The sequence below is a fragment of the Scylla paramamosain genome, chromosome 19 (genome assembly GCF_035594125.1).
Source record: "Scylla paramamosain isolate STU-SP2022 chromosome 19, ASM3559412v1, whole genome shotgun sequence".
Taxonomy (NCBI): domain Eukaryota; kingdom Metazoa; phylum Arthropoda; class Malacostraca; order Decapoda; family Portunidae; genus Scylla; species Scylla paramamosain.
This window is the reverse complement of record NC_087169.1, coordinates 17,136,142-17,160,141: the sequence shown is the minus strand read 5'-3', so window position 1 is coordinate 17,160,141 and position 24,000 is coordinate 17,136,142. Positions and strand designations below refer to the sequence as shown.

The following is a 24,000-nucleotide window of genomic DNA, read 5'->3' as shown; positions in this document are numbered from 1 at the left end:
GTAGTAGTAGTAGTAGTAGTAGTAGTAGTAGTTGTTGTTGTTGTTGTTGTTGTTCTTGTTGTAGTAACAGCAGCAGCAGGAATAACAACAGTGGCAACTTTTTCCGCATCATTTTTACTGTTGGTGTTAAAAGCAGCAACAGCAGTAGAAGGAATAGCAATAGTAGTAGTAATAGTAGTTGTAGTAGTAGTAGTTGTTGTAGTCGTTGTAGTAGTAACAGCAGCAGCAGTAATAACAATAGTGCCACCTTTCACAGATGAACGCGAAGAGCGGTGACACTTTCGATGCCTCAGCCAAGCAGCTCCACCTGTACACACGCATCAGGAGGCAGGAGTCACCGGTCACAGGCGCCTCCGTCAGGTACGTCTGAGCAGCGACCCCATTCTTTCACCTTCTGCATAGAAAACGGATTGATTAAAGTGATTTTGGTACGGAGACGTGTACGTAAGCTTGAGTGACCGCGGTGTGCCAATGTGCTGAAGCGCTTCACTCTCTCACCGTGACTGTTTTCAAGGGCCACAGAGATGATTAGCTAGTTTCCTGTTAATAATGTAGGAATCTTGTTAATCTATCACTACATCCATAAAACACCCTTGAAAACTCGTGTATCTTCAGATATTAAGAGCACTTTGAAAGTAGTCGAGGTGCAGCGCAGAACCGTTTCAGAATTTGATCTTAAGTCTCAGCAACGTGTCTCACCGCAGGGCCTTGGTGAGCCAGGGGAGACCCACCGCCGCCCCGCGAGAGATGCAGCTGCTGGATGTGGGCGCCGGGGCAGACACTCTAGCTGGTGACGGAATTTACTCCCGCTCCGTGACCTTCACTGAGGAGGACGTGTACTTCTTTAAGATTGAGGTGAGTAGTAGTGGTGGCAGCGGTGGTGGTCGTAGTGGTGGTGGTGGTGGTGGTTTATAGCAGTGTATAGTAATTCCTCACTTCCTTACAGCAGGTCACCACGCCATCTTTCCCCACTTCCCTATCTACCATCCCCACATTCTTCTCTCAGGTCTCAGACAACAACTCTTCGTACTACAAAAAGGACTCCTTCCAGCACACTTCCTTGCAGGACATCCGCTACCCGACCCTTGCTAGTTGCCCCGATGCGCCGTCAGGAGGTAAGCATGAAAGGTCCTACGGCATCCTTTCGTCTCTTAGGGCTTCCTTGTGGATCCCGTTTCCTTTTCTGAGACCCGTATTCAGAAAAGCTTTGCCTTCTTACCACGATTGTTTTCAAAGGCTACAGAGATGACTAGCTGGGTTCTCAAGATTGTTTATTTTATTATTCTTACTCTTGATCTCCCTTTGCTTGTGAATGATCGTGTTTCTTTGTTCTGAGCCTCTTTGTATCATTATTGTTTTGAGCTTTCTTGTTTCTTTTGGCTTAAGGTTCCATACACGTAAATTTTTGCCGTCACTGGTGCTGTCTTTATTGTGTCTCCGACAGATCCGTCCACTCTCTGCTGCGGGAGTGTCGTGCCCTCCGACCCACAGCAGGAGAAGCAGACGCGGTTATTTAACCGCATCATCAATCTGGGTTCCTTGAAGGTATGAAGCGGAAAAATATACACAGATAAGTAAATAAAATAAATCAGAGAAAAATCTGTTATACTCCTTTCGCTCTCTCTCTCTCTCTCTCTCTCTCTCTCTCTCTCTCTCTCTCTCTCTCTCTCTCTCTCTCTCTCTCTCTCTCTCTCTCTCTCTCTCTCTCTCTCTCTCTCTCTCTCTCAGGTAAAGCGTCTTCTCTCTCTTAGATCACCGGGGTCAGCAGCTCCCAGCCCGCCCTCCCTCCTTCTCAAATAAGGGACCTGAAGGTGAAGAGGGCGTGGATCAATCGTCTCTCCCTCTCCTGGACCGCGCCGGGTGGGGAAGGCGACAGAGGCAACGGTAAGGCTTCCAAGGCCCGTATTCAGAAAAGCTTTACCCTCTCACCACTACTATTTTCAAAAGCCACAGAGATGATTAGCCGGGTTCTCACGAGTGTTTATTCTGTTAATAACGTAGAAATCTTGATCTGTCATTAGAACCATAAGAAACACTCTTCCTAACCTAACCTGACCTAACCTAACCTAACCTAACCTAATCTAATCTAACCGAAGCGTATAGAAAGTTGCAATAGTCACTTCAAACTCAACCTTTTCCTTCTTCAGTGACAAGTTACGAGTTTCTCCTGGCGACGAGGGACGAGGACTTCCCTAAGACTCGCGAGGCAGATGGCAACCCACTCATCCTTCTCACTCACTGGGTGGACGAGGACCTGGATCTGGAATTTGGACAGAATGCCAACTTGACCCTTAACTTGACGGGCCAGGAGCTGCAGGAGAAGCGCCTCTACTTCCTCGCCCTCAGGAGTGAGAACGAGGCTGGGGAGAAGAGGTAAGTGATAGATGTGTTCTTTATCTATCTTTGTGTAATAGCTTTGCACTTTGCTCATTATTATAGTTATGCCTGTTGTATTGTTTTTTTTTCTCTCTTCCTAAAGCGCACAGAAGACCTTTTTTCTTCTAATATTACACTAGACATTAATTATCATTGTTGTTCTCAAGGTCATCGCGTTTGCTTGTTCTCATAGCAAGGAGCACACGTTTTTCCTTTCTAATATCGCTATATACATTATCATAACTGTACCTACGTTTTTCTTATGTTTATCCCATTTTCTTCCTTCGTAAAGCACAAAACATTGATAATCTCCACATCTAATTAGTTATGTCTACTTCCTGGCTTGCCCTTCATCCCCTTTTTCTTAACCCAAGTTGCTTGTCGCTCTGTTTTGCCCTGTGCATCAACATCGTTTTCACTTCTACGCTCTATCTTTTCTCTCTTCCTGCCTTCATTCCGTTTTCTTTCATGTACAGCGTGCTCTCCAACATCGCTCGCTTGGTGCCCGAGGGGAGGATGGTGAACGAGGAGGACGAGGAGGACGTGGAGGGGGAAGGCAACAGTGAACAAGGAGGGGGACCTAACTCACGGCTCATTTCCTTGGACAACTTAGGGATGAGGTGGCACGACTATATGTTACTGTGTGTGTTTGTGTTCTGCCTTCTCTCGTGTATGTGTTAGTTATGTGTTAGTGGTGGTGGTGGTAGTGGTAGATGATGAAGAAAAAAATAATAAGAAAGATGATGTTAATGACGGTGATGATGATAACGATGATGAAGGAGGAGAACAACAACGAGTAGTAGTAGTAGTAGTAGTAATAGTAGTAGCAACGTTGTGAAATAGCATAGTCATAATTAAGTACAAAGCTGCGCCAGGGAGTTACGAGCTAAGTAAGAAGAGTCAACAGAGGCCTGGGTGTGGTTCTGGTCACGCCCATCAATTCATTATCGGGTGAGGCGTCACGCAAGGATGTAATCTTTTTAATGTGATAGCTGTTTATATGTGTCCCACTGTGGCTTTACTCTACCATGAAGTCTCACAAGGAAATTTTAAAGTTAAGCCCTTTTTAGTTTCAGGTTAGCTTTACTTTTTCGTTTCTCTCAAGGAAGATTAGAATTGGTTTCTTGCAGTTTCAAGGCAGCTCTAGTCTCATCATCGTTTCTCATTAGGAAGATTAGAGTGAATTTCTTTTTAGTTTCAGGGCAGCTTTATTTATCTATTTATTTTGTTTCTCGCAAGGAAGGTTAGAGTTCGTTCCTTTTAGTTTCAAGGTAGCTTGACTATCATCGTCTCTCGAAGATACTCGTAGTCATTCATTTCCTTGGTTTCTCGGCAGCGATATTTCCTCGCTGCCAGGAGTACGATGTTTTATAAGAATCACATTTGTGTCAGCACAAATAAAGGGTTGTACTTGTATTTCACTCGTATATGTTGTAGTTCCCGCTAAACTAAACACTGTGATAAACCCGCCTATGTCTTTTAAATTCCCTTCATCGTTTACTTATTTAACGAAAAAAGCTTCGAGACACTGATTCGAAACTTATGAAGCAGTAGCATGTAAGGTTTCCTCACACATGCATGGCTATCGAAAAACAGGCCTTATGTACTGATTCACTGTTTCAAGTGGACAGCGGATAAATCGACTCGAGTCTTTGAAGTCTGGATCTTCCTGGGATTTGCATATTTCAGTGCCGAGGAAGCCAGGGAGAATGGGGGACGCTGCGGTGCCTTCTTCGTAGATCATCTGAGATTTCCAGGATAAGGAGCTGATTTCTTCAGGGATGTTCATTGGTATGAGTGAACGAGGCACTGAGAGGGTAGTCCTCTTGAGAGACGGACAGTTTCAAGGGAAGTTTAGATGAGTGTATGGATGATGGCTGTATGATGATGGTCTTCAGCCTTCAGGACTGCCATGTGTGGATCAGCCATGCAAGACACACTTGTAGAATCCTTCGGGTCACCTGGCCTTTTGAAGTCTCTTTATTTTTTGTCGTTATAGATGGATGAATACATATTGATAAATAGATAAATAGATGTACAGTGAGTGAGGATGAGAGAAAGAGTAACGATGTCTGAAAAAAAAAAAAAACCTGGCAACCTACACGTAGTCACTCCAAGGGAAGCAGAGACCCAGACAGCAGCTTTCCTCCCCGCCAGCTGACTCAAGCATGTTTTGCAGCACACTGGTGCCCTGCCCATTTAATATTCAGAACCAATCAGAACGCAACTTTGGTGTCCTTGTCATTTATGTACTTGTGTTGGAGATGTTTATACTAATTTGCTAAATTATTAATTTTCTTTCCTCCAGATTAATGAGGTGAAGGTTCATTTCCAACGCCGCCGCCGCCGCCATTACCGCTACCATTGTTGCTACCGCTACTTCACTTCACTGGACTTGGCGGCGTCTGATGACCACGTTGCTACGGCGCTGTTAGATCAATCAATGACAATCAGTCACTGTGTATACAATACGTTGATCATTTCGCTTATATCAGTGTCATACTACGCACATCAGAAAGCATCAGGATGGTTGTGTCCGTTGTCATTTATTGTACATGCAACTCTTGGTAAGTGAACCGCTTCCTTAGTGTTTCTTGTCACGTAATTCATGCAACATTCATCTTGCATTGGCACGTGAGTAACGATTGAGTGAAGTATAAATTATCTAGTGTCTCAAATTAATGTTTATATTATTTTCTTTAATCTGCTGACTCAACGAATATTCATTTAGTAACTTTTTTTCCCTACTTTTCTTCCTTCTCACCTCTCTTGACATTCCTTCTCCACATCCTCCTCCTCCTACGTAACGATTCTAAATATTCCGCTTTCTGCTCGGGATCTTAAAACTTCTGCTGTATGACAGTCACGTGGCAATGCAATGTTTAAAGTCCCGTAGCCCAGTAAATTCAATGTTCATAACTATTATGCATTAAGTACAATTATCATAAGTGTTTTGATAAACTTAGCTGATAAATGTGACCTTGTGATTGCTAAACAATGATGGCACGACACTATTAGATTTGAGTGACTTTTTACTTTGTTATCCTAAGAAGAAAATACAATTACGTAAACTTTTAGGGGTTTGCAGTGTTCGATTACTCACGGTGTGCTTCAAAATGAGACTCGAAACTTGCAGCAGACCATTTTATTAAACTAGGGAAGGTGGCGTAGCAGTCGGAGAGGCATTAAATTAAGGTGTAGTGCAACAGAAGAGGATTATGATATTTTCTTCCCCAGGTTGCTTGCTGGACTAGCGGGGGTAAAGAAGTCCGATGCTCTTGCTGGTTACGTCAACTGCTGCTGCCGCTCCTTCATATTCTCAGGGAATCCTCCTCTTTTCCTATTTTTCCTTCCCTTTCAAGTGTGCATTGATGAGAGACGTGTGCTTGGGACTTCCATGGTGAGGTGAAACGGATGAAGTAGGTGTTTGATTGTCTAATGTCACCGTTATCAGAGGAAATGTTGAGTGACTTATTAGTCCATGTTTAACAACTCAACTATCGGATTGCTAAATGTGTTTATGTGAAACTGCTACATCATACAGTCTGACCATTCTCTAAGGTAGTTTAAAGTAAGTGTTTCTTCCTCATCCCGTTTTCTCACCACGAAATTCCTTAGTAGTGCATGGCGGCTGGGTGGGGGGAGGTGTTTGGGTAGAGATGGGTGAGAGGAGGGAGTTGACGGGAGTATTCCTGTAGTGGGTAGTGTAGTGGGTAGAGTAGAAGGTAGTAAGGCTCTTCCTTCGTTCTCTTCTTTCTCATCCCTCTTCTTCCCTGCACGTCCTCTCGACTCAGCTGTGTGTGTGTGTGTGTGTGTTAAGTTTTCCCTCCCTTTCCTATCTATTCCCTTACCTTTACTCCTCTGCACTCAATGTTTAATTAAGTCTCTCCACAGTTTCAGCGTGGCGGTTCTAGTCCCAGTGGCGAGGAGGCGAGACAGTTGTGGTGGAGGTAAGTTTAAGATCGTGTGTTCGGGACGCCATCTTGTATGCTTTCTGATGTGTGTATGTATGTGTTGTTGTACGAAATCAAATAAATGTGATGAATTTTGTTGTGTTTACTTTACACCAACGAGGTTATGAGAATGAACTTGAGACCCATGTAGTTTATTAAGAAGCTATACAATGAATTTCTCTCTCTCTCTCTCTCTCTCTCTCTCTCTCTCTCTCTCTCTCTCTCACACATTCTTATGGGAGCCTGACTAGACGAGTTCCCCCAGCGGTCACCACGGGTTCTTCCATCGCTGTGAAAATAGAAAACGGAGTCCGGTAGCTCTGTATGGAAAGTGGAATAAAAAGTCGGTGAGAACGAGGTGAAGGTAATGAAAAAAAAAAATAAATAAATAATAATAATAATAATGTGGGAAAGTTTAGGAGGGCACAAGAAGCGGCAAATAAGGATATGAGAGGACGAAAGACTAAGAGAGTAGAAGAGGAGCTGAGGAAGAGAAAACGAGCAAGAGGGAAAGGGAGAAAGCATGTGGAAAAGGGAAGGAGAGAGGACAGAGGGTTAGTGAGGAAAGAGGGAGGGGAGCAAGCAGGGAGAGAAATGGAGGGGAGCAGGGAGGGAGAGAAATGGAGGGGAACAAGGACGGAGAAAGAGGGAGGGAGAAGCAAGGAGGGAGAGGGGGATGAGGAGAGGAAGGGGGAAGAAGAATGGGAAGAGGCGAACCCGAGGGAGGGTCAAATGAAAATGGGTGTGGTAGAAGACTGTTCACATACGATAAAAATAATTAAGTTATGGTTAATTGAAGTAATAGAACTGTACGTGGTGGTGGTGGTGGTAAACATACGTGACTGTCACCACCATCTCCTCCTCTTGTCCTAACCTTTCACCAACTTTTAAATCATCTCGCCTGCTCCCCACCGCCACCAGGGAAGAGGGAGGCAGGTTCCAGCATCGCCCCTGATACACCCATAGCCGGTGATACTCAAGTATCGTGAATTCAACGTGTATTTTATTATCACACAAAGGTGAAACATTTGTCCACGTACTCACCTGAACACGTAAGACAGGTAGGGAGGATTTTGAATCTTGTATGGTCTTTATATTATAGAGAGAAATATACCTTGTATTCTTACCTGCCTGCTGTACCTTCCTTCGTCTCTGCGTTCCACAGCGGCACTGAACTGGCCTCTGCTTTGGACTAGTAGTGGCAAGTCGAGATGCGTGTTTCGAATCATTTGTTGCTGAGCTTTGAAACTAAGATCCATTTTCTGAAACGCTTTGCTCTCTCACCATGACTATTTTCAGCCACAGCTATGGTTAACTTGGTTCTCAAGACTTTTTTATGTTGATGATATAGAAAGCTTGTTTATCTGTCAAGACATGTTGATAACGTAGAAAGCTTGTTTATCTGTTAGTAGAACGGTAAAAGCACCCGTAAAATCCTATTATCTTGATTAGAGCCTTTTGAAAGTAATGGAGGTGCGTCACAGAAGTGTTTAAGAATGGTCCTAACCATCATTCTTTGCCACACCGTCGCTCATTGTCAGTTTTTGTTGTTCAGGTGATTGTTTTTGTTCTCTTTTATATACATATTTATTCATGTGTTCCCTAAAGCTTTGAGACTGACGTGTATGCGTGTTGCTTCATTTCTCAGCACCTGAAGCTCTCCATCGGGGTCACCTCGTTGATGTCAGCGAGCTTCTCCTCAGCTCCCCGATGTCTTGCCATCAGCTGCTCTCACTCACGCATTACGTGTTGCAAAATGTACAAAAAGGATTGACAGTAATCATATGAACTTAAGTCTTGCATCATAATATTTATTTGCCATAGAAATACAGCCTGTATAATCAAGCTGACAAAATTATAACAATATTTTCCCATATATACAAAAGTATGTGAGTTTGTATTAGATAATATCAATAATCTGGGACACTGCGCAAAACTTAAGCCAGTCCAGTAATTTGGCGAGAAGCGTCTGACACATGGTACTGAAGGTGTGTGTGTGCTGACTAGATGTCATTCCACGGGGAAGTGTGCGGCTTAGAGTGGGCTAAGCCGCACCTTGCTAAATGTATCAACTGTTGTGCACACTTCAAGTTGAATAAAATAACTTTATTAGTGGCGGCGGCCGCGGCACCGACACGCTGGCGCCGGCGCCGGGCGCTGCCACACTAGGCCTAAAACGTCTTTAGACGAGAGGGTCTCACCTCTGGGTTATACACGCATATATTTAACACAGTATTAGATATATTATACACTGATTATTTTAACATGACTTATGTACATATATGATACAAATTAATATATATGTGTGACTACATCTGACTAAATGGCACTGAATAATTTGTTTTCTCTCATCTCATCATTACTAGTGTTGATCTAAGTACCAATGCCGTCGTGGTGTGTGGTACACTAGGCAGCCCTCAGAGCAGCAATGTCAGGGCACCTCCCTCTTCACTCTGGTCTGCTGCGTGGAATGCTTGTGTAACCTTGAAAGACTAGATAATGGCTAGATATACAACCTGACTCTGTCCCGCCTGATCCATCCGCTCCCGGGCCTCGCCGTCTGCCGCCACCTTCTCTCCGAGTCATGGACTCTTCCCTGCCACCTGCAGCTGACTTAATCACCTTCCGGTAACTTACATCACTTCTGGCAGTTTCTTCCGTCGAGGGTTGAACTCTCTTTGGATCCAACCGTACCCAAGCAGACCATTCCCAGGCCTTGGCTTTCACTACCCTTTTCTATCCTTCTTCCCAGTTTCAGTCATCCCCACTGGAAGGCAGAGAACCAGCTCCCCTTCACACCTCCACGCCGGGAGCCCCAAGATCAGCCCGTGACGTCCTTCGGGGCTTGAACAGCTGCCCGAGGAAGGAGGCTGTAGGGATTGGGGACCTTCTGGCGGCCTGTAAGTCCGCCTGGGCGGAGTGGGAGAGGAGTGGCGGCTGAAGAAGACCGGCGGGGGAAGTAGCGACCGAGGGGCTAGTGGACTGGAATGACACGGACATGCCAGAGTCGAGGGATCCCATACTGCCCCTTCGTCCCACCAGTGTGCCCGCACCATTGCCACCGCCGCCCTCTGTGAACCACATCACCACCTTCACCACCTCTGTTAACTCACCAGAACTGCATCAAGTCCTCTCATCTTTACGTCACTCAAGACAGGAGGTGGTGTTCCCTGAGCGCCTTCTCAAGGAACACACATCTCTGGAGTTGTGAATCTTTAAGATGAACTTGTGAAATTTTTAAGAGGAACTTTTGACGCAATATACGTGAGGATCAAAGATTTTATATCATGTTTTTGTCAAATTTGAATAATTTTGTTTCAGTGGAATACAGCAATCCTCAAAGTGCATTGACTTTTTGTCCAGAATTATGATTTAAATCTTCACCACAACAAAGAAGCAGTGAAGGCATCTGTTAACTTTCAAAGACAAGTGACGATTCTGCACTGAGGTCGCTGGTACTTCCTGTGACAAACAAACAAACAATATCATCAAAGTCCTCTACATACCAAGCTGTGCAGGTGTGGTACAGGTGTGCAAACTATTACGCTGAGCACTACAGGTGAGTACGGGTGGCCAGGTACAGGCCTGTTATGATGGTGATGTGGTCGGGGGGGATTGGGGGGTGGGGGGCACAGGTGAGCAAAGTGGCAGACAGTAACATTACACTAGCAAGTATACAGAGCAACTTTACAGTGATGTATGAGACTGATGACTTTATAACACAAAATAATAACAGTGATAACAACAACAACGTGAGTTACTGTGAATTACTTGTAAGCATATGTTAGTCAAAATACGGTACCCAGACTTCAGAAAGTGTAAGAAATCAGCAAATTAATTAGTTCAACTTACAAAAACTCACACAAGAATATAAAAACAAAACCATATTAGGCAAAATGAAGGTGCAGACTACTTTTAACCCCTGAGTGGTAAATATGAGTACAAAGAAATGACTGTGTTCATGAGACTGTGAGGACTGAACAAGAATATACCAATACAAAATTAGGATATTCCAAGATAAGAATTAGGAGACGCAAGTGATAAGAAGCCATACTAAGCACCACAAAGCAACTCACCAGCCTCATGAATGTCCAAGAGGGAGTTGCTGAGCGCCGACCTCTTCAGAGTAGAGTCAGCCTTCAGCGTTCCATTCTTCTCATTGGCAGCGAGCAACTCCATGTCCGCCACGCCCGAGTCTCTGTGCTCGGGCGTGGCGTTGGGGCGTGAGGCTCTCAACGACGCCTTCTGCCGGTCCAGCTCCGCCTCGATTCGCAGGGACTCCATCTCATCCATCTCACAGATGCTCTCCTTCAGGTCCTCGCAGAACTTGGTGCGGTCATGCTCGTTCCGCGCGTTGAAGGTGATGAGCACTTTATTGTCCACTCGGTGTCGGAGTTCCATCAGATAAGGGTAATCTATGGGGGTTTGGGGGCGGTTAGGTTGTGGTTCTTGAGATTTATTATCTATACAGTGGACCCTCGTACCTGCTAACCATCTGCTCTCATCACTGATAAGCAAATTTTTCTGTGAAAATTATACTGTATAAAATGTGAAAAGTCACTGGGCTCCTTTTCTCTTTCTCTAATTCCAATACTACCTTCCTACCACATAAGGGACACAAAAGGCAAGCCAGACACTCACGAGCGACTTCTCTGGTGATGACAGCCAAGCCAGCCAGGGGAAAGCTCTGCCTGAAGGTGTACGTGACTGTGTTCTTTTTCTTAGAGAAGATCTTTGTCACAACCAGCAGGTCATTGAAGAGGAAGACCTCCCTCTGGTGCACCCCAACCCTCTCCTTCTTGGTGACGTCCGGGATCTCGTAGAGACGGCAGTAACACACAAGGCGGCGGTGGGGCAGGGCAAGGTTAGGCTTCTTCCCCACCATTGTTTGTTGCACCTGGGAAAAGTACCTCAAAGTCAGTCCCTAGTGGCATTTCATCTCTTGTTCTTCCTTTAGCTCCCTTCTTTTCACACACACACACAAACACACACAAAGAGGATCTCAAGTTAGGCAGTGGCATTAAAAAACTTCACCTCATTTTTCTCCTCTACCTCATCTTTTCCTCACAAGCACACACACACACACACAGGCTTACCTTTAGCACCTGTGTGACGTGATCGTGGCCTGGCCTGAACTCCTGGGCCTTGATGCGCTGGTACATGCCCTCCAGCATCTCACGCTCGATGTCATACCCGTCATCAATCCCTGTGGGTGGTGTGCAAATTACAGCATGATTTTGTTATTCCAGAACTCCTACTTAAAGCTCTATGCACTTCTGTCACACTCCAGCATAGATATCTACAAAGAATTATCCCCTAACATGCTAATAAGCACTTAAAATGAATACTCTCTGAATTACATTACACTTCAGCTACATTTTTCATCATCAATTTGGTTAATGTCCTTTTTTCTCTTAGTGACTAGACGGTTCGAGTCTCTGCCATTTCCTGATCATAAGCAATCTCTTTCTTGATGCTCAACATTCTCATATCTTCCTTCACATATCAACTGCATTTGTAAATGTATCAACTTAATCTATTCTCTATTCCAATACATTTATTTCATTAGTGTTAGCAGTTGTTTCTGACAGATTACAATTCATGAGGGCAGAAGTACTTTCTCTTTTTCCATTGGGGGCAAGGGGCTAAGACAATGGTGTGAATAAGTGTTAATGTCAAAGTTGTGTCCCTTGTATTGGCTACTCTTCATTTATGGGGGAAGCAGCCTTGGTATATGTATGTATGCATGTATAATTCAAGAACCACTGAAACAACATGACTGGAAATCAGATTAGGACAAGAGTCACAATGTAAGGCACCACCACAACCTTTCATCACACCCTCCACAGAGCCAAGGCTTCACCACCCACCTCTCAAGTTCTTAATGAAGTCCTCCAGCTTCATCCGCTTCTCCTGCTTCATGGAGGCTGTGTGGAGGTCTGTGTTCAGCATGATGATGGCAAATGCAAGCACAAACATTGTCTCAGGGTCCCTGAGCTTGGCCACAATGTCGCGGTTGCACTGGCAGTACCGCTGAGCAAACACCTGCATCAGCCGCTCGATTTTCTGCGCCTCGCCGGGCATACGATAATGTGTCTGGAATTTCCTTAAGGCCACATCTACCTGCATACCCGAGAGGTCGATGTCATGGGCAAAACACCTGTGGGAGGGAGGCATGTGATAAAGGTACTCTCTCTCTCTCTCTCTCTCTCTCTCTTTCTTCATAATTTTATTGCATTTTCTTCCTTATAGTGATAATTTTATAAGCCTTAACTTACTGCATATACAAATTTGAATTATTAATCTATTTTCATTAACATCTATGAGAGCCTCTATGCATACTCTCCTGCTCACTCCAGGAAACTTTTGGAGCATCAGTGACCATATAAAGACTAAACACAATTATAATAAAAGATGGCAACAAAAACAGGCCACACAAAAATTACACTGGAGGTGACAACAGAGAAGCACAACAGCACTCACTCAAGCACAGCCATGTTGAAATTGTTCTGCAGGTTGCCCAGGTACTCCCCAATCATCTGCTTGCTCAGCCCCTTCCTAGTGAGGAGGAACTTGGAGACTGCCTGAGGGGAGTTCTCCAGGAAGCCTCGACTGATGAGGTAGGTCACCCCTCTCTCTGGCTTCTTGTTGAACAGGTTGAGGCCGACCCGGTACTGCCTCTTCCTGACCACCTCCGGGACCTGGCGTGCGGGACGGAGGTCAGTGATCACCCAGACTCACAGTGACAGTTTAGTGTTATCTTGAAGGTTGCTTATTCTTTTCACTTTGCTTCCTTCCTTGCTGATGAGTAGTGTCTTTTCACAAGGTATTACTGTATATAATTTTTAAGGAGCTAAGATTTTGTAGATATTATGCATCAGTGAATTCTGAATTTACCAAGAGTAGCAAATGTTTATTACTCTAGATAGGTTTGTTGCAATGATGTCATTATGTTAACTTAATAGTACAATATGCCAATAGACAGTAACTGCTACCTTATTTCAACATATATCCAATTCTGCCGAGCCTTCCATAAAAGGAACTATGAAAAAAAGTAATATCACATGATCATCCCTACAAAAAAAGGCTTTAGTGCTTTCCAGGACGTCCAGCATGAGTCCTGGAAGGTGCATGAGGAGGTGGTCATTCACGCCATCCTGTAAGAATCTGCACGGGTGTCATGCAGGCAAACCATGAACAGAGAGAACAGAAAGACCCCCTGCGGCACCCCAAGGCAGCCTAGTCCGTCACTGTTTAGTCCTTAGGGTACTACCAACATGTCGGCCACTACTCTACCTTGGACATGTGGGCAGTGTGGGTGTAGTGAGCATGGTGGGCGTAGTGCGCCGAGTGTGGGGTCTGTGAGGGGAGCGTTTGGGAATAGGTCATCCCCTCAGAGGAGTGACTCTGCAAGGAATCTTCTGAGTTTTCGCTGATCTGGCTCAGCCTCTTATCCTCGCAGGGGACTTCGCTTGTGCTCATCTGCTGAGGGAAGTGTCAAGGGATCCTTTTAATCTCCTGTGACTGCCAATTGGACAGACTTAAGACTAGGGAGCCTCAGGGGAAATTCAGATGCTAAAATGTGACTATGAGAGACAAGAAGAGAAGAAACAATGAGTTAAAACTTATGGTATAGAGGACATAACCATTTGTTTAGCATTCTTTAAAAAATAAAACTTATTTAACCAAAGTCAGATGCAGAAGTGTCACTACTCACTGTGCAGAGAGCATCAACTAACATATGAAGTGAAGCAAAGAGCGGCATCATTTTATTAAGTGTACTTGGAAACAAAATGCAGGACTTGTGAACAAACAAAAACACCAAAGTCTGTCGCACGAGACTATTCTACCTTTTAAGTAAAACAAAATAAAACTTTTAATCAGGCATGATAAAAGAAAAAAAATAGGAGACAATTAATGTAGAAGATTTTGCACTCAGTCATTCGAAGTGGGAGAGAGATACAGTACCTGCATCAACTAGAAAACCCTGTTCAACTTACTGCGGTTTTTCTCTTCCACACTGGTGAGGTTGGCTGGTAGTCTGCAGTCTCCGCCTGGTCATGGGTGGAGAGTGGCGTGGCCCGGTCTGAGGTGGACTGGGAGAGGGAGGAGTCCGAGCCTGAGGACTGAACGCTGGACAGGGAGCCATTGTCGGCCGATCTGCGAGAATGAACAGAGGTTATTGGAAGGGAAACAATTGTCATAACCACCTTGTCTCACTGAGAAAGACTAAATGGCCCAAGCTTGAGACAAATTATAAGTGTTTCAAAGTTAATATTCATGGAAATATAAGGAGACTGGGACTATAGTGTTTTTACTCAATATATCTAATAGGAGGAGTCTTATTTTTTCTTTGACTGAAGATCCATGAGGTTTACATATGTTGATGTTTATGTTTCTATCTACAATCCAGATCTTTCTGTGCTTAAAGGAGGTAAGCATTACATACAACCTGAACTACACAAAGAGTCTACAAGGGATCAACACACTACACAGAATGATGGAGATAAAAACTACATAACTCTGAGCACAAAATTAAGAAAATGAAAGGGTACAAACATTCATTACATATGAGGAACTTTTCTGGATAAACAACATATGAGATAACCCACTACATCTAACACTACATCTAACAGTACTGTGGGAAAATAATCTTAAGGAGTGACAAAAAATTTCTGAGTAATGGTTCCTCCCCACACAGGTACTACATCCACAGGCACACATTTACCTGGTGAGGGGTCCCCTATCACTATGTCCCCCTTCAGAGGTGAGAGAAGAGGGAGTGGAGGAAGGAGGGGTGAGGGAAGGAGGGTGGCACTGCACACGATGACTTGCAGGAACACTGGAGAGAAAGAGGCATAACAGTGAACAAATGAAAGACGAGTGATCATCTGAAGTACGTAAAAGTTATCTGGTCAACTAATCCATAGAGAACAAAAATATTCTACGTGACTTACTAATACATCAAGAAGTCAGACAAATGAGAGGCTACACAAGACATGCATTGCAAACGTGATCCTCAGGCTGTGAAGAGATGCACCACCACTCACCTCTCAGCACTCCCACTGCTCTCACTGCATGACTTGATGGAGGATGTCCGCCTGGGCACCTCTGGGGGGATCTTTTTGCCAGTCCTGCTTGCTCGCCTCTGACCCGTGACGCCCAGCCGGTTGCCCCCTACCCCCTCCTGGCTCCCCTGTGAAGGTCAAGAGTTTAGACTTCTGACAATCAATGTTTATTCTGTACAAGGTTCTGTCAGTAGTGCTAATGTTATGCTATGTTACGGTGGCCTTTTTATATCCTTGTTTACTATCCATTGGTCATTATGATATGCCCTAAGGATCTTATCACCTTCCTTTGCAAAGTTCTTCAATCAACAGAAACAGTAAAGCAGTAAACAAACGCAACATTAACCACACTGGGAATCTAAGGAGGAGCACACGACAACACTCACCAGACCGCTGTCCTCAGAGAAATACTTGAGTTCCCGGTCATTCTGGTGAGCCTGGTAATCCCCAGACCCATTCCTGACGTGGGTGTGGGCGGGTGTGGGAGTGGAGGTGGGTGTGAGGGGAGACAGGGCTGACACATGGCAGTAGAGGGAGCTGTCGCTGAGCGTTGCAAGGGTGTCGTGTAGGTCGTAGTTGTCCTGCTGGTGACGTGTGGGTGCGGTGGTGGCGGCGGTGGTGGCGGTGGTGGTGACAGTGGTGGCTTGCACAGTGCGTGGGGTGTCTCGCATCGACATGGAGCGAGCTGGCCGTCTCCCTTCGCTGTACCCTAGTGGTGAAACACTGTGTTACTCACACATAATTTTCCATTACCTCATGTTGGTACAGAGGATTTCTATGACTATTATGTTAAGAACTGGTGAAATCTGTTGTATTAAGTGTGCCTCTGTGTGACTAAAAATTACAACGTATCACTCAGACATCCATACTTCTCGTTATCTCCTATTACTCATATTAACTAGAAAAACTATCAATAACCTGTATGTCAAGCAATAGTGAATGAATAGCTGTACTACTAGGCATGTGTGTATGTGTGTATGTGTGTGTTTACATTCCATAATAGAACGTAAAATCGTTATCAAGTCTAAGCAATAACCTTACTGAGTCATCACAGAGGATTATGATAAGAGATGGTAATCCCATATATACTCCACTGTGTTTCTGTAATACCACCAGTGTACTACTGGACATTCTTATAAAGTGACAAATCATTTCTTCTGAGGAGGCAGTACACATACAGTATAAAAGTATGTAAGAATCTATGGCTCTTTTTTGGCATCTTCCTCATGCATCTAAAACTGCAAAGGTATATCTATAAACTTATTCCCTGTCAGAAAAGGACGTCTGGAGCAGGAAACATCCAACACTATGAAGGAAAGTAAGAAGCTTGAACAAAATGATGCTAATTGTAGCTAATAATGACACGGGTATAGCTAAACAAAATGAAAACAATGGTAACGATAATACAAACAAGTGCAGCTAAACAAAATTATGGCAAAAGCAAAGATGACACAAGCAAGTAGTGAGCAAAGTCTCCTACAGGCAGCACTCCTTCAGACCCTCACCAGTGGCACTAATGTTGCGCTGCAGCTGGTCAAACTCAGTGCAGGCATCATGGAACTGCTGGTTGCTGGGCGCGTCTCCCCATTCTGGCACGTCCACCGTGAAGCGCCGCGACAGCCGCTTCTCCTGGGCCTTTGCGGTGGCCGTGATGGAGCGAAACTTTTTATACATGGCGTAGCGGCGGTATGCCCTCTGGATGGTGATAGCCGCCCGCCGCGCCACCACGCCACCATACCTGTGGGGAAGAACTGTGTCACCACTCTGCCTACCCTTCTTCAGGAGCTCAGTGGAAGGCTATGTTTGACTCTACTAAATAATGCATGTGTTGGGGTCATTATATAAGATACTAAGGGGATTGGTCAATACTGTAAGCTGCTTGTAAAGGAAGTGTGTGACGTAGGTAATTGTTTGGAAAAATTGGTGAGTACAATGGCCACCTGGTACGCTATTATAATGGTTATTATTAATTTCATGTATAATTATAACAATAACTTTTTTTTTTCTATCAGGATGTGTAGATAACAGACACTAAAATTACACAACCAAACATTTCTACTTGACACCCAAGCTTGCAGTCCTTTCCCTTACTACTGCATGACACTCTCAATGTACTATTGGGAAAACTCAAACCTCATATAAGGAAAGCACGAAAAAAAAAAAAAAGTAAACTATTTCGACACCACAGAAAAAATGTTAAGTTTCAGGTAATATATCATGGTATATATCAGGTTACTGTTTCCCAGTAGTACTCAGGTCATGAGGTGCCTCTGATCTAGCCAGGTAAGGTGAGGCCACGCATCCTGTACCACGTGACCCTGATAACACACACACTGTCCACTGCTACACACTCATGCCAAAGGAGATAAAACTGCATTACCGTTTATTTTATCGCAGCAAATAAAAAGTAAGTGTTATTTTATTGCCGGGAATAAAGTGGAGTGTTATTCCATGACAGCAAATGGGATGTAAGAGCTATTTTATTTTGGCTTATGAAGTGGAAGTCATTTCATCGGCTTCTCTTTAGGGACTGACATCTCAGTGGGACCTTTTTTTTTTGTTGCACTAAGCCAGTGGTCCTCTTACATAATGAATAAATAAGTAAATAAAATAGAAGAATAAGTGAAAATTATTTAATTACTTCAAGCAGATAAGGTGTAAGTCACTATTTAATCGAATCAAATAAGTGGAACGTTATTTCATTGCATCAAATAAAATGTTAGAATTATTTCACTCCTTCAAATAAAGTGTCAGAGTCATTTCAGAGGTTCAAATATGGTGGCAGTGATGCTTTAGAGAGATGAAAGTGTAATGGCATGGGCGGGGAGGGGGAGAGGATGACGTGGGATGGGGGAGGGGAGGGCGGCCACGTGGTCACGCGCGGTTTGTTTACCCAAGCACCACGAGCGTAAAGGAAAACATCGCGTCCCTCGCCAAGGTGCGGGAGCTTATTTACAGTTTGCAAATGAATTACACATAAAAAGGGTATAATATTTGATCATGCTCTGAGTCATGGCGCGGCGGGCTGGCTGGCTTGCTTCGCGCTTGTAGTTTTGTGAGAAGGAAATAAGTATAATAATAATGCAAATACGTAATGCTTAAGAAGTATAATAAATATTTAACCTGATTTTTATTTATCTTGTGTTTGGCTTTGCTATGACGTAACATTAATATCTCTCTCTCTCTCTCTCTCTCTCTCTCTCTCTCTCTCTCTCTCTCTCTCTCTCTCTCTCTCTCTCTCTCTCTCTCTCACCTGCGCTCCAGCATTTCCAGCCTCATGTCGGCAAAGTCTTGGGACAGCTCGTAGCCCTCCACGTTCCCGGGGGCTCCGCTCCCTCGCCACCTGCTATTGCGATTGGCTGTGTCATCCGCGGTGGAGCCTCGGGGGGCGCCACGCCGGCCTCCCAGACCCACCCCGCTCCCCTGCGACACCGCCTGCTGCAGCTGAGGCAGGAAAGAGAACGAGGATGAATAAACAAGCAGGGTTCAGGTGAAGTGCTACCCCTGCTGCGTGAATGAGTGAGTAAATAAATGCATGAACAGGTAAATAAACAGAGATGCGATAAAGAAGTGTTTTTGTTGGTGGGGTTAGTTTGTATTGCCGTTAATTTAGTGAAGTGATGAGCTGTGGCTGCGAGAAAATGTATTATTAAAAAAAAAGAAAAAAGGCTGACGATAAAGTGGAAGAAGAAGAAGAAGAAGAAGAAGAAGAAGAAGAAGAAGAAGAAGAAGAAGAAGAAGAAGAAGAAGAAGAAGAAGCAGAAGCAGAAGAAGAAGAAGAAGAAGAAGAAAAAGAAGAAGAAGGAGAAGAAGAAGAAGAAGAAGAAAAAAAAATTCAAACCTATAAATACAATCTCACAGGTGTGCAACTCTCTCTCTCTCTCTCTCTCTCTCTCTCTCTCTGGCCTTACCTGAGAGCGGCGGACATTGTGAGTGCCGTTGTGGTGGTGGTGATGGGGGTGGTTGTGGGGAAGGTGGTGGGGGGGCACGGGGGGCGCCGATCCCTCGCAGCTGTAGGACTTGGTAATGTTGCCCCCCACGCCTCGCCCTGGAGGACCCTTGCCCGTGTAGCCGCGGTCGATCTTCACGGGGGAACTGGAGAGAGAGGAAGAGGAGTGTTAGAGGAGTATTGATGGGATAAAGATAAAATAAATAAAGGTGACAAATACGTAAATAAATAAATAAGCAAACAACCCACCAACCAACCAACCAACCAACCAAACAAACAAACAAACAGACAAATAAAAAGTAAATATACATACGATATAAAAACACCGGAAGAAACAAAAACACATTTAAATTCCTCTTCTTCCTTCTCCTTTTCTTTCATGTATTCAGAAACCCAAATAAAATACACTCAAAATAATAAGAAAAAAAAAAGAAAGAATATATTATACTTAACATGTATTTTCCCCTATCTAAAATATAAACCATAAAACAACAATACAAATAAACAACTTCATTAAAAAAAAAATCACACAACAGAAAAGCAAGCCCTTACGAAACGCGAAAACCCTCAACACCACCACTACCACCACCACCACCAACAACAACAACAACAACACCAACAAAAATCACCATCAAAGGCCACGGGAGGGCTGAGCATGAATGAACGCAGGTCACTCCACTTACGCCACTCATAAACCACACTCACTGACACCTATAAGAGAAGGCCTGGGGGAAAAGTCGGGCAAACACGTGAAAGAGCAAGAGCGAGAAAGAGCAGCAGGAGTACGGGGGTGTGGGGAAGGAAGTATACGAGTGGGGAGAAATGGGGAGACATCACGTGCGGTAGTAATATCCGATTTGGCAGCCCTTTCATTTATGCAGGAGTATGTGTGTGTGTATGTGTGTGTGGCTGGCTGGCCCGCGCCTCGCCGCACTTCCCCAGGTCATAAACAAACCGATCGATGCTAAGGTACAGGTTGTGGAGGGCCGGAGAAGAAGGCCAGGTGGTGCAGGACGGGTAAGACAGGTGGTAGTGTTCCTCATGACCCAGGTAAGGTGGACTCTAGGTTACCCCCCCCCTCTCTCTCTCTCTCTCTCTCTCTCTCTCTCTCGCAGGTGTGATGATGAAGCGCAGTCAGGTGTGGCCAGCAGGTGTGTGTGTAGCAGGGCGTGGCTGCCTTGTGATGGTGATAGGTTAGTGTCGGTGGTCAGGTGAGGGCAATCAGGTGTGGTGGGGGGTAGTCAGGTGTGGATATCTGATGTGGTGTGGTCAGGTGTGCGGGACAGACAGACAGACAGACAGACAGGCAGATAGGGACGAATAGACGGACACTCATTACTAAGATCAAGTTATGAATGATAAAAAGAAAACGAGAAAGGAATCTTTAACTAGTCTATATTAATTCATGCGAGGCTGGAGAGGTACAACTGTAGACGAATAAGAAAGAAGACATATACACAGACACAAACCGCGCCCCCCCCCCTCTCTCTCTCTCCCGCTCCACACCGACTACATTCAAAAGGTCTGGTTGAGATTACACGAATTTTTAAGGATATTTCTACCGTTCTAGTGACAGATTAACAACATTTTAACATTACTAACGGGAGAAACACTATTGAGAACTCGGCTAATCATCTGGGGCCTTTGAAGAGAGTCGTGATGAGAGTAAAGCGTCTCAGAATAGCCTCCCATCCCCCCCCCTCTCTCTCTCTCTCACGCACACACAAACACACGTCGCCAGAATGCATAACAAACCCAAGTTCCCAGTGTTGTTTGCCTCGCCTTGCTTGCCTCAGCGGCCTCCACCTCCCATAAGCATCACTCAGCACCAACATACACACACACGCCTTCCCCGCCTTGCAAAACAACAATTCACGGCAACACAAACAGTCAACACACAGCAACACTCTCTTGTCTTTTTCTCTTATTTTTTTTTAAGTTTTCGTTCTTGTTTTACTATTCTTTTTCTTGCCTCCGTTGCGTAATATTCAAGGATACTTTTTTTTTTGTTCCTTTTTTTTGTTTTGTTTTTTGTAAGACGTGGAATTTCTGTAAATATTTAAAAGGAAGAAAGAGAGGGATAATAATCGCATTTGTTATCAATGACAACGTATTTTCTATTATTATTTTTATTATTATTATTGTTGTCCTTCGCATGTCCTGACTCGTATTGATTCAAAATATAAGTAAGAAAGACGGTTCTAGGTTGACGTCAATGCCTTTTAAATAATCCAGCACTAGTTACTCCCTATAAAATTCCTTCAGCGCCCTTAAACTTCCCAGCATTTAGTTACCAATCACTCAATTCCCTAACCAAGGTTTTATCAGCACCCAAACACTAAGTAATCAGCACTCACACTCCAGACAAAGTTCTATCAGCAATTAAGAACCTCCTCATCACTTAAGTCATCCAGCACTCAGCACTCAAGGTTCTATCCGCACCCATCGAAAACTAAATAATCAGCGCTAGTTACTCCTAAGAACCTCTTTAACACTTCGTCATCTAGCATTCAGGACTCTAGGTAAAGTTCTATAAGCACTCATGAACCTTAGCACTCAGAAAACTTGCCTAGCACTCAAGCACAATCCCCCACTACACTATTACCAAGCGTCTTCTTCCCTCCCTTCTCCATTAGCACATTGCCCTTCGCCACACCTGGAAATTCCTTCACCCAGCACACCAGCGTCCCCCAGCACCACCTGTCACCTGTCCCGCCACTCACCTCAAGGGCGGCGGTATGACGAAGCCTGAGATACAGATTAACATTTTCTCCTGAAGGTGAACCCGATCTGTAGGAAACCTTGATGCTACTGACGGAGGGGAAGGAACGCACTAGGCAAGTTCGAAGGTCACGACAGACTGGAGATGATCGCCTTGTGTCTATTCACCGCCCGAAGGATCCCTCGGCCTCTGTCTGCCAGCTGCCGCCCCTCCGTCAGGTAACCAGTTCGGGTATATACCTGTTTATTTTCCCAGCACCTCCTGCCTCACCTTGCACGCACCTGTCTCGCAACTGTGAATACATTTTCTCTCATTTTCTTTCTTGTTCGTGTATTTCTTGCTTTTAATACAAGTTTGGGAAGTGCTTGGACGCATCACACGAGGGAGTGTTTAATGTCTCGCCGGCATCTGAGGCACAGGTGAGCGGGCATCGGTCAGCACGCGACACCTGCCCAGCACGCGTCCAGGTGATGGAGTCTTGGCCAATCAGAGACTTCCCTCGTGCCCTGAGGAAGCCCGTCCACCAATCAGAAAGCGGAGATTGAGCAGGTGGTGGTCGGCTGATGATCAAGAACACGAGTAGGGGAAAAAAAAAAAAATAAATAAACGGTGTAGAAAAATATACAAAAACAGCCTCTCTCTCATCTTTCTACGGGAGCTCGAGCACTAAGGAAATGTAAATAAACAGGCGGCGGCGCAGCGGGAGGCGCACATTAGCGGAAAGTAAACAAAAACAACACTCCCGCGGCCTCCAGGTGATCATCATACGGCTGTCCTGTAACTAATTAACCTCGCTCATCTGTCCCCTCCTTCGAGCCGAAGGAGCCCCGGGACCAGATGCTCGGCGAGAGAGAGAGAGAGAGAGAGAGAGAGAGAGAGAGAGAGAGAGAGAGAGAGAGAGAGAGAGGAGAGAGAGAGAGAGAGAGACCCTAACCACGTGTCTTCTGTATATCATCAACTTACCTCCATCATTCCCTGTAACCAGACCTCCCTTTGTCCCTCTTCCCAGTCTCTCTCTCTCTCTCTCTCTCTCTCTCTCTCTCTCTCTCTCTCTCTCTCTCTCTCTCTCTCTCTCTCTCTCTCTCTTGCCTTCTGTTTTCTCTCCCCCTCCCTTCGTCTCTCCCCTGAGGCCTCCTATTTCACAACACACACACACACACACACACACACACACATCCTATATAGTCTCTCTCTCTCTCTCTCTCTCTCTCTCTCTCTCTCTCTCTCTCTCTCTCTCTCTCTCTCTCTCCACAAACACTACCTTTTCCCATCATTCCCCTCCCTCTCCTCTCCCTCCTCGCTTCCCTCACAATCTTCTCTCCCCTCACCTTCCCTCCTGTCCTTTACTTTTCCCTCCTCCCCTCCTTCGCCTCCCTCCCGTTCCTCCTCCCCTCCCCTGGGACTGAATTAGCCGCAGGTCTCCTCCCCTACGGTGAGAGAGAGAGAGAGAGAGAGAGAGAGAGAGAGAGAGAGAGAGAGAGAGAGAGAGAGAGAGAGAGAGAGAGAGAGAGAGAGAGAGAGAGACTATGGTGTACTGTTTGTCTTCCTCAGTGTCTGTCTGTGTGTATGAGAGTAAATGAGAGGGGAAAATTATGATGGTGAGGAGGAGGAGGAGGAAGAGAAGGAGGAGGAGGAGGAGGAGGAGGAGGAGGAGGAGGAGGAGGAGGAGGAAGACCTACTGTGAATTAATTAGAAGATTGGATACCGTTGTTGTCGTTTTCATCTATTCTTTATACTACTACTACTACTACTACCACTACTACTACTATTACTACTACTACTACTACTATACCACTGAAACAACTACCACTGCTAACTACAAGTGGAACAACAACAACAACTACTACTACAAGTCTCAAAGTTCAGCAAAAACGCATATTCCTTGAAGTAAAGCCCTGTAAAGCTCCATAAAGCAAAACCCACACTGAAAAC

The 24,000-nt window shown here is 44.9% G+C and overlaps 2 protein-coding genes across 25 annotated transcripts in view; one reads left to right on the top strand and one right to left on the bottom strand.

Moving 5' to 3' along the window:
- Window positions 1-3,846, top strand: part of LOC135109780 (calcium-activated chloride channel regulator 1-like) — a 36,965-nt gene extending 33,119 nt beyond the window's left edge. For both annotated transcript variants that reach the window (XM_064021434.1, XM_064021433.1), the window contains exons 14-20: window positions 257-360; window positions 705-855; window positions 1,007-1,115; window positions 1,445-1,545; window positions 1,752-1,884; window positions 2,148-2,373; window positions 2,853-3,846. In XM_064021434.1, coding sequence (XP_063877504.1) covers window positions 257-360; window positions 705-855; window positions 1,007-1,115; window positions 1,445-1,545; window positions 1,752-1,884; window positions 2,148-2,373; window positions 2,853-3,057 — 1,029 coding nt within the window. In that variant the 3' untranslated portion in view covers window positions 3,058-3,846. The remainder of the gene's footprint in view (window positions 1-256; window positions 361-704; window positions 856-1,006; window positions 1,116-1,444; window positions 1,546-1,751; window positions 1,885-2,147; window positions 2,374-2,852) is intronic.
- A 4,278-nt stretch (window positions 3,847-8,124) lies between these two features.
- Window positions 8,125-24,000, bottom strand: part of LOC135109777 (IQ motif and SEC7 domain-containing protein 1-like) — a 108,471-nt gene continuing 92,595 nt past the window's right edge. For 8 of the 23 annotated variants that reach the window (XM_064021413.1, XM_064021418.1, XM_064021420.1 and 5 more), the window contains 14 exons: window positions 19,309-19,492; window positions 18,651-18,841; window positions 16,903-17,135; window positions 15,784-16,106; window positions 15,380-15,525; window positions 15,058-15,171; window positions 14,330-14,489; window positions 13,626-13,814; window positions 12,813-13,030; window positions 12,200-12,489; window positions 11,426-11,535; window positions 10,971-11,226; window positions 10,406-10,744; window positions 8,125-9,400 (listed from right to left, as the gene is read on the bottom strand). In XM_064021413.1, coding sequence (XP_063877483.1) covers window positions 9,123-9,400; window positions 10,406-10,744; window positions 10,971-11,226; window positions 11,426-11,535; window positions 12,200-12,489; window positions 12,813-13,030; window positions 13,626-13,814; window positions 14,330-14,489; window positions 15,058-15,171; window positions 15,380-15,525; window positions 15,784-16,106; window positions 16,903-17,135; window positions 18,651-18,841; window positions 19,309-19,492 — 3,031 coding nt within the window. In that variant the 3' untranslated portion in view covers window positions 8,125-9,122. Of the gene's footprint in view, window positions 9,401-9,835; window positions 9,915-10,405; window positions 10,745-10,970; window positions 11,227-11,425; window positions 11,536-12,199; window positions 12,490-12,812; window positions 13,031-13,625; window positions 13,815-14,329; window positions 14,490-15,057; window positions 15,172-15,379; window positions 15,526-15,783; window positions 16,107-16,902; window positions 17,136-18,650; window positions 18,842-19,308; window positions 19,493-22,069; window positions 22,129-22,349; window positions 22,388-24,000 lie in introns of those variants that run through there. The other 15 variants (XM_064021410.1, XM_064021428.1, XM_064021409.1 and 12 more) reach the window with 14 other exon arrangements.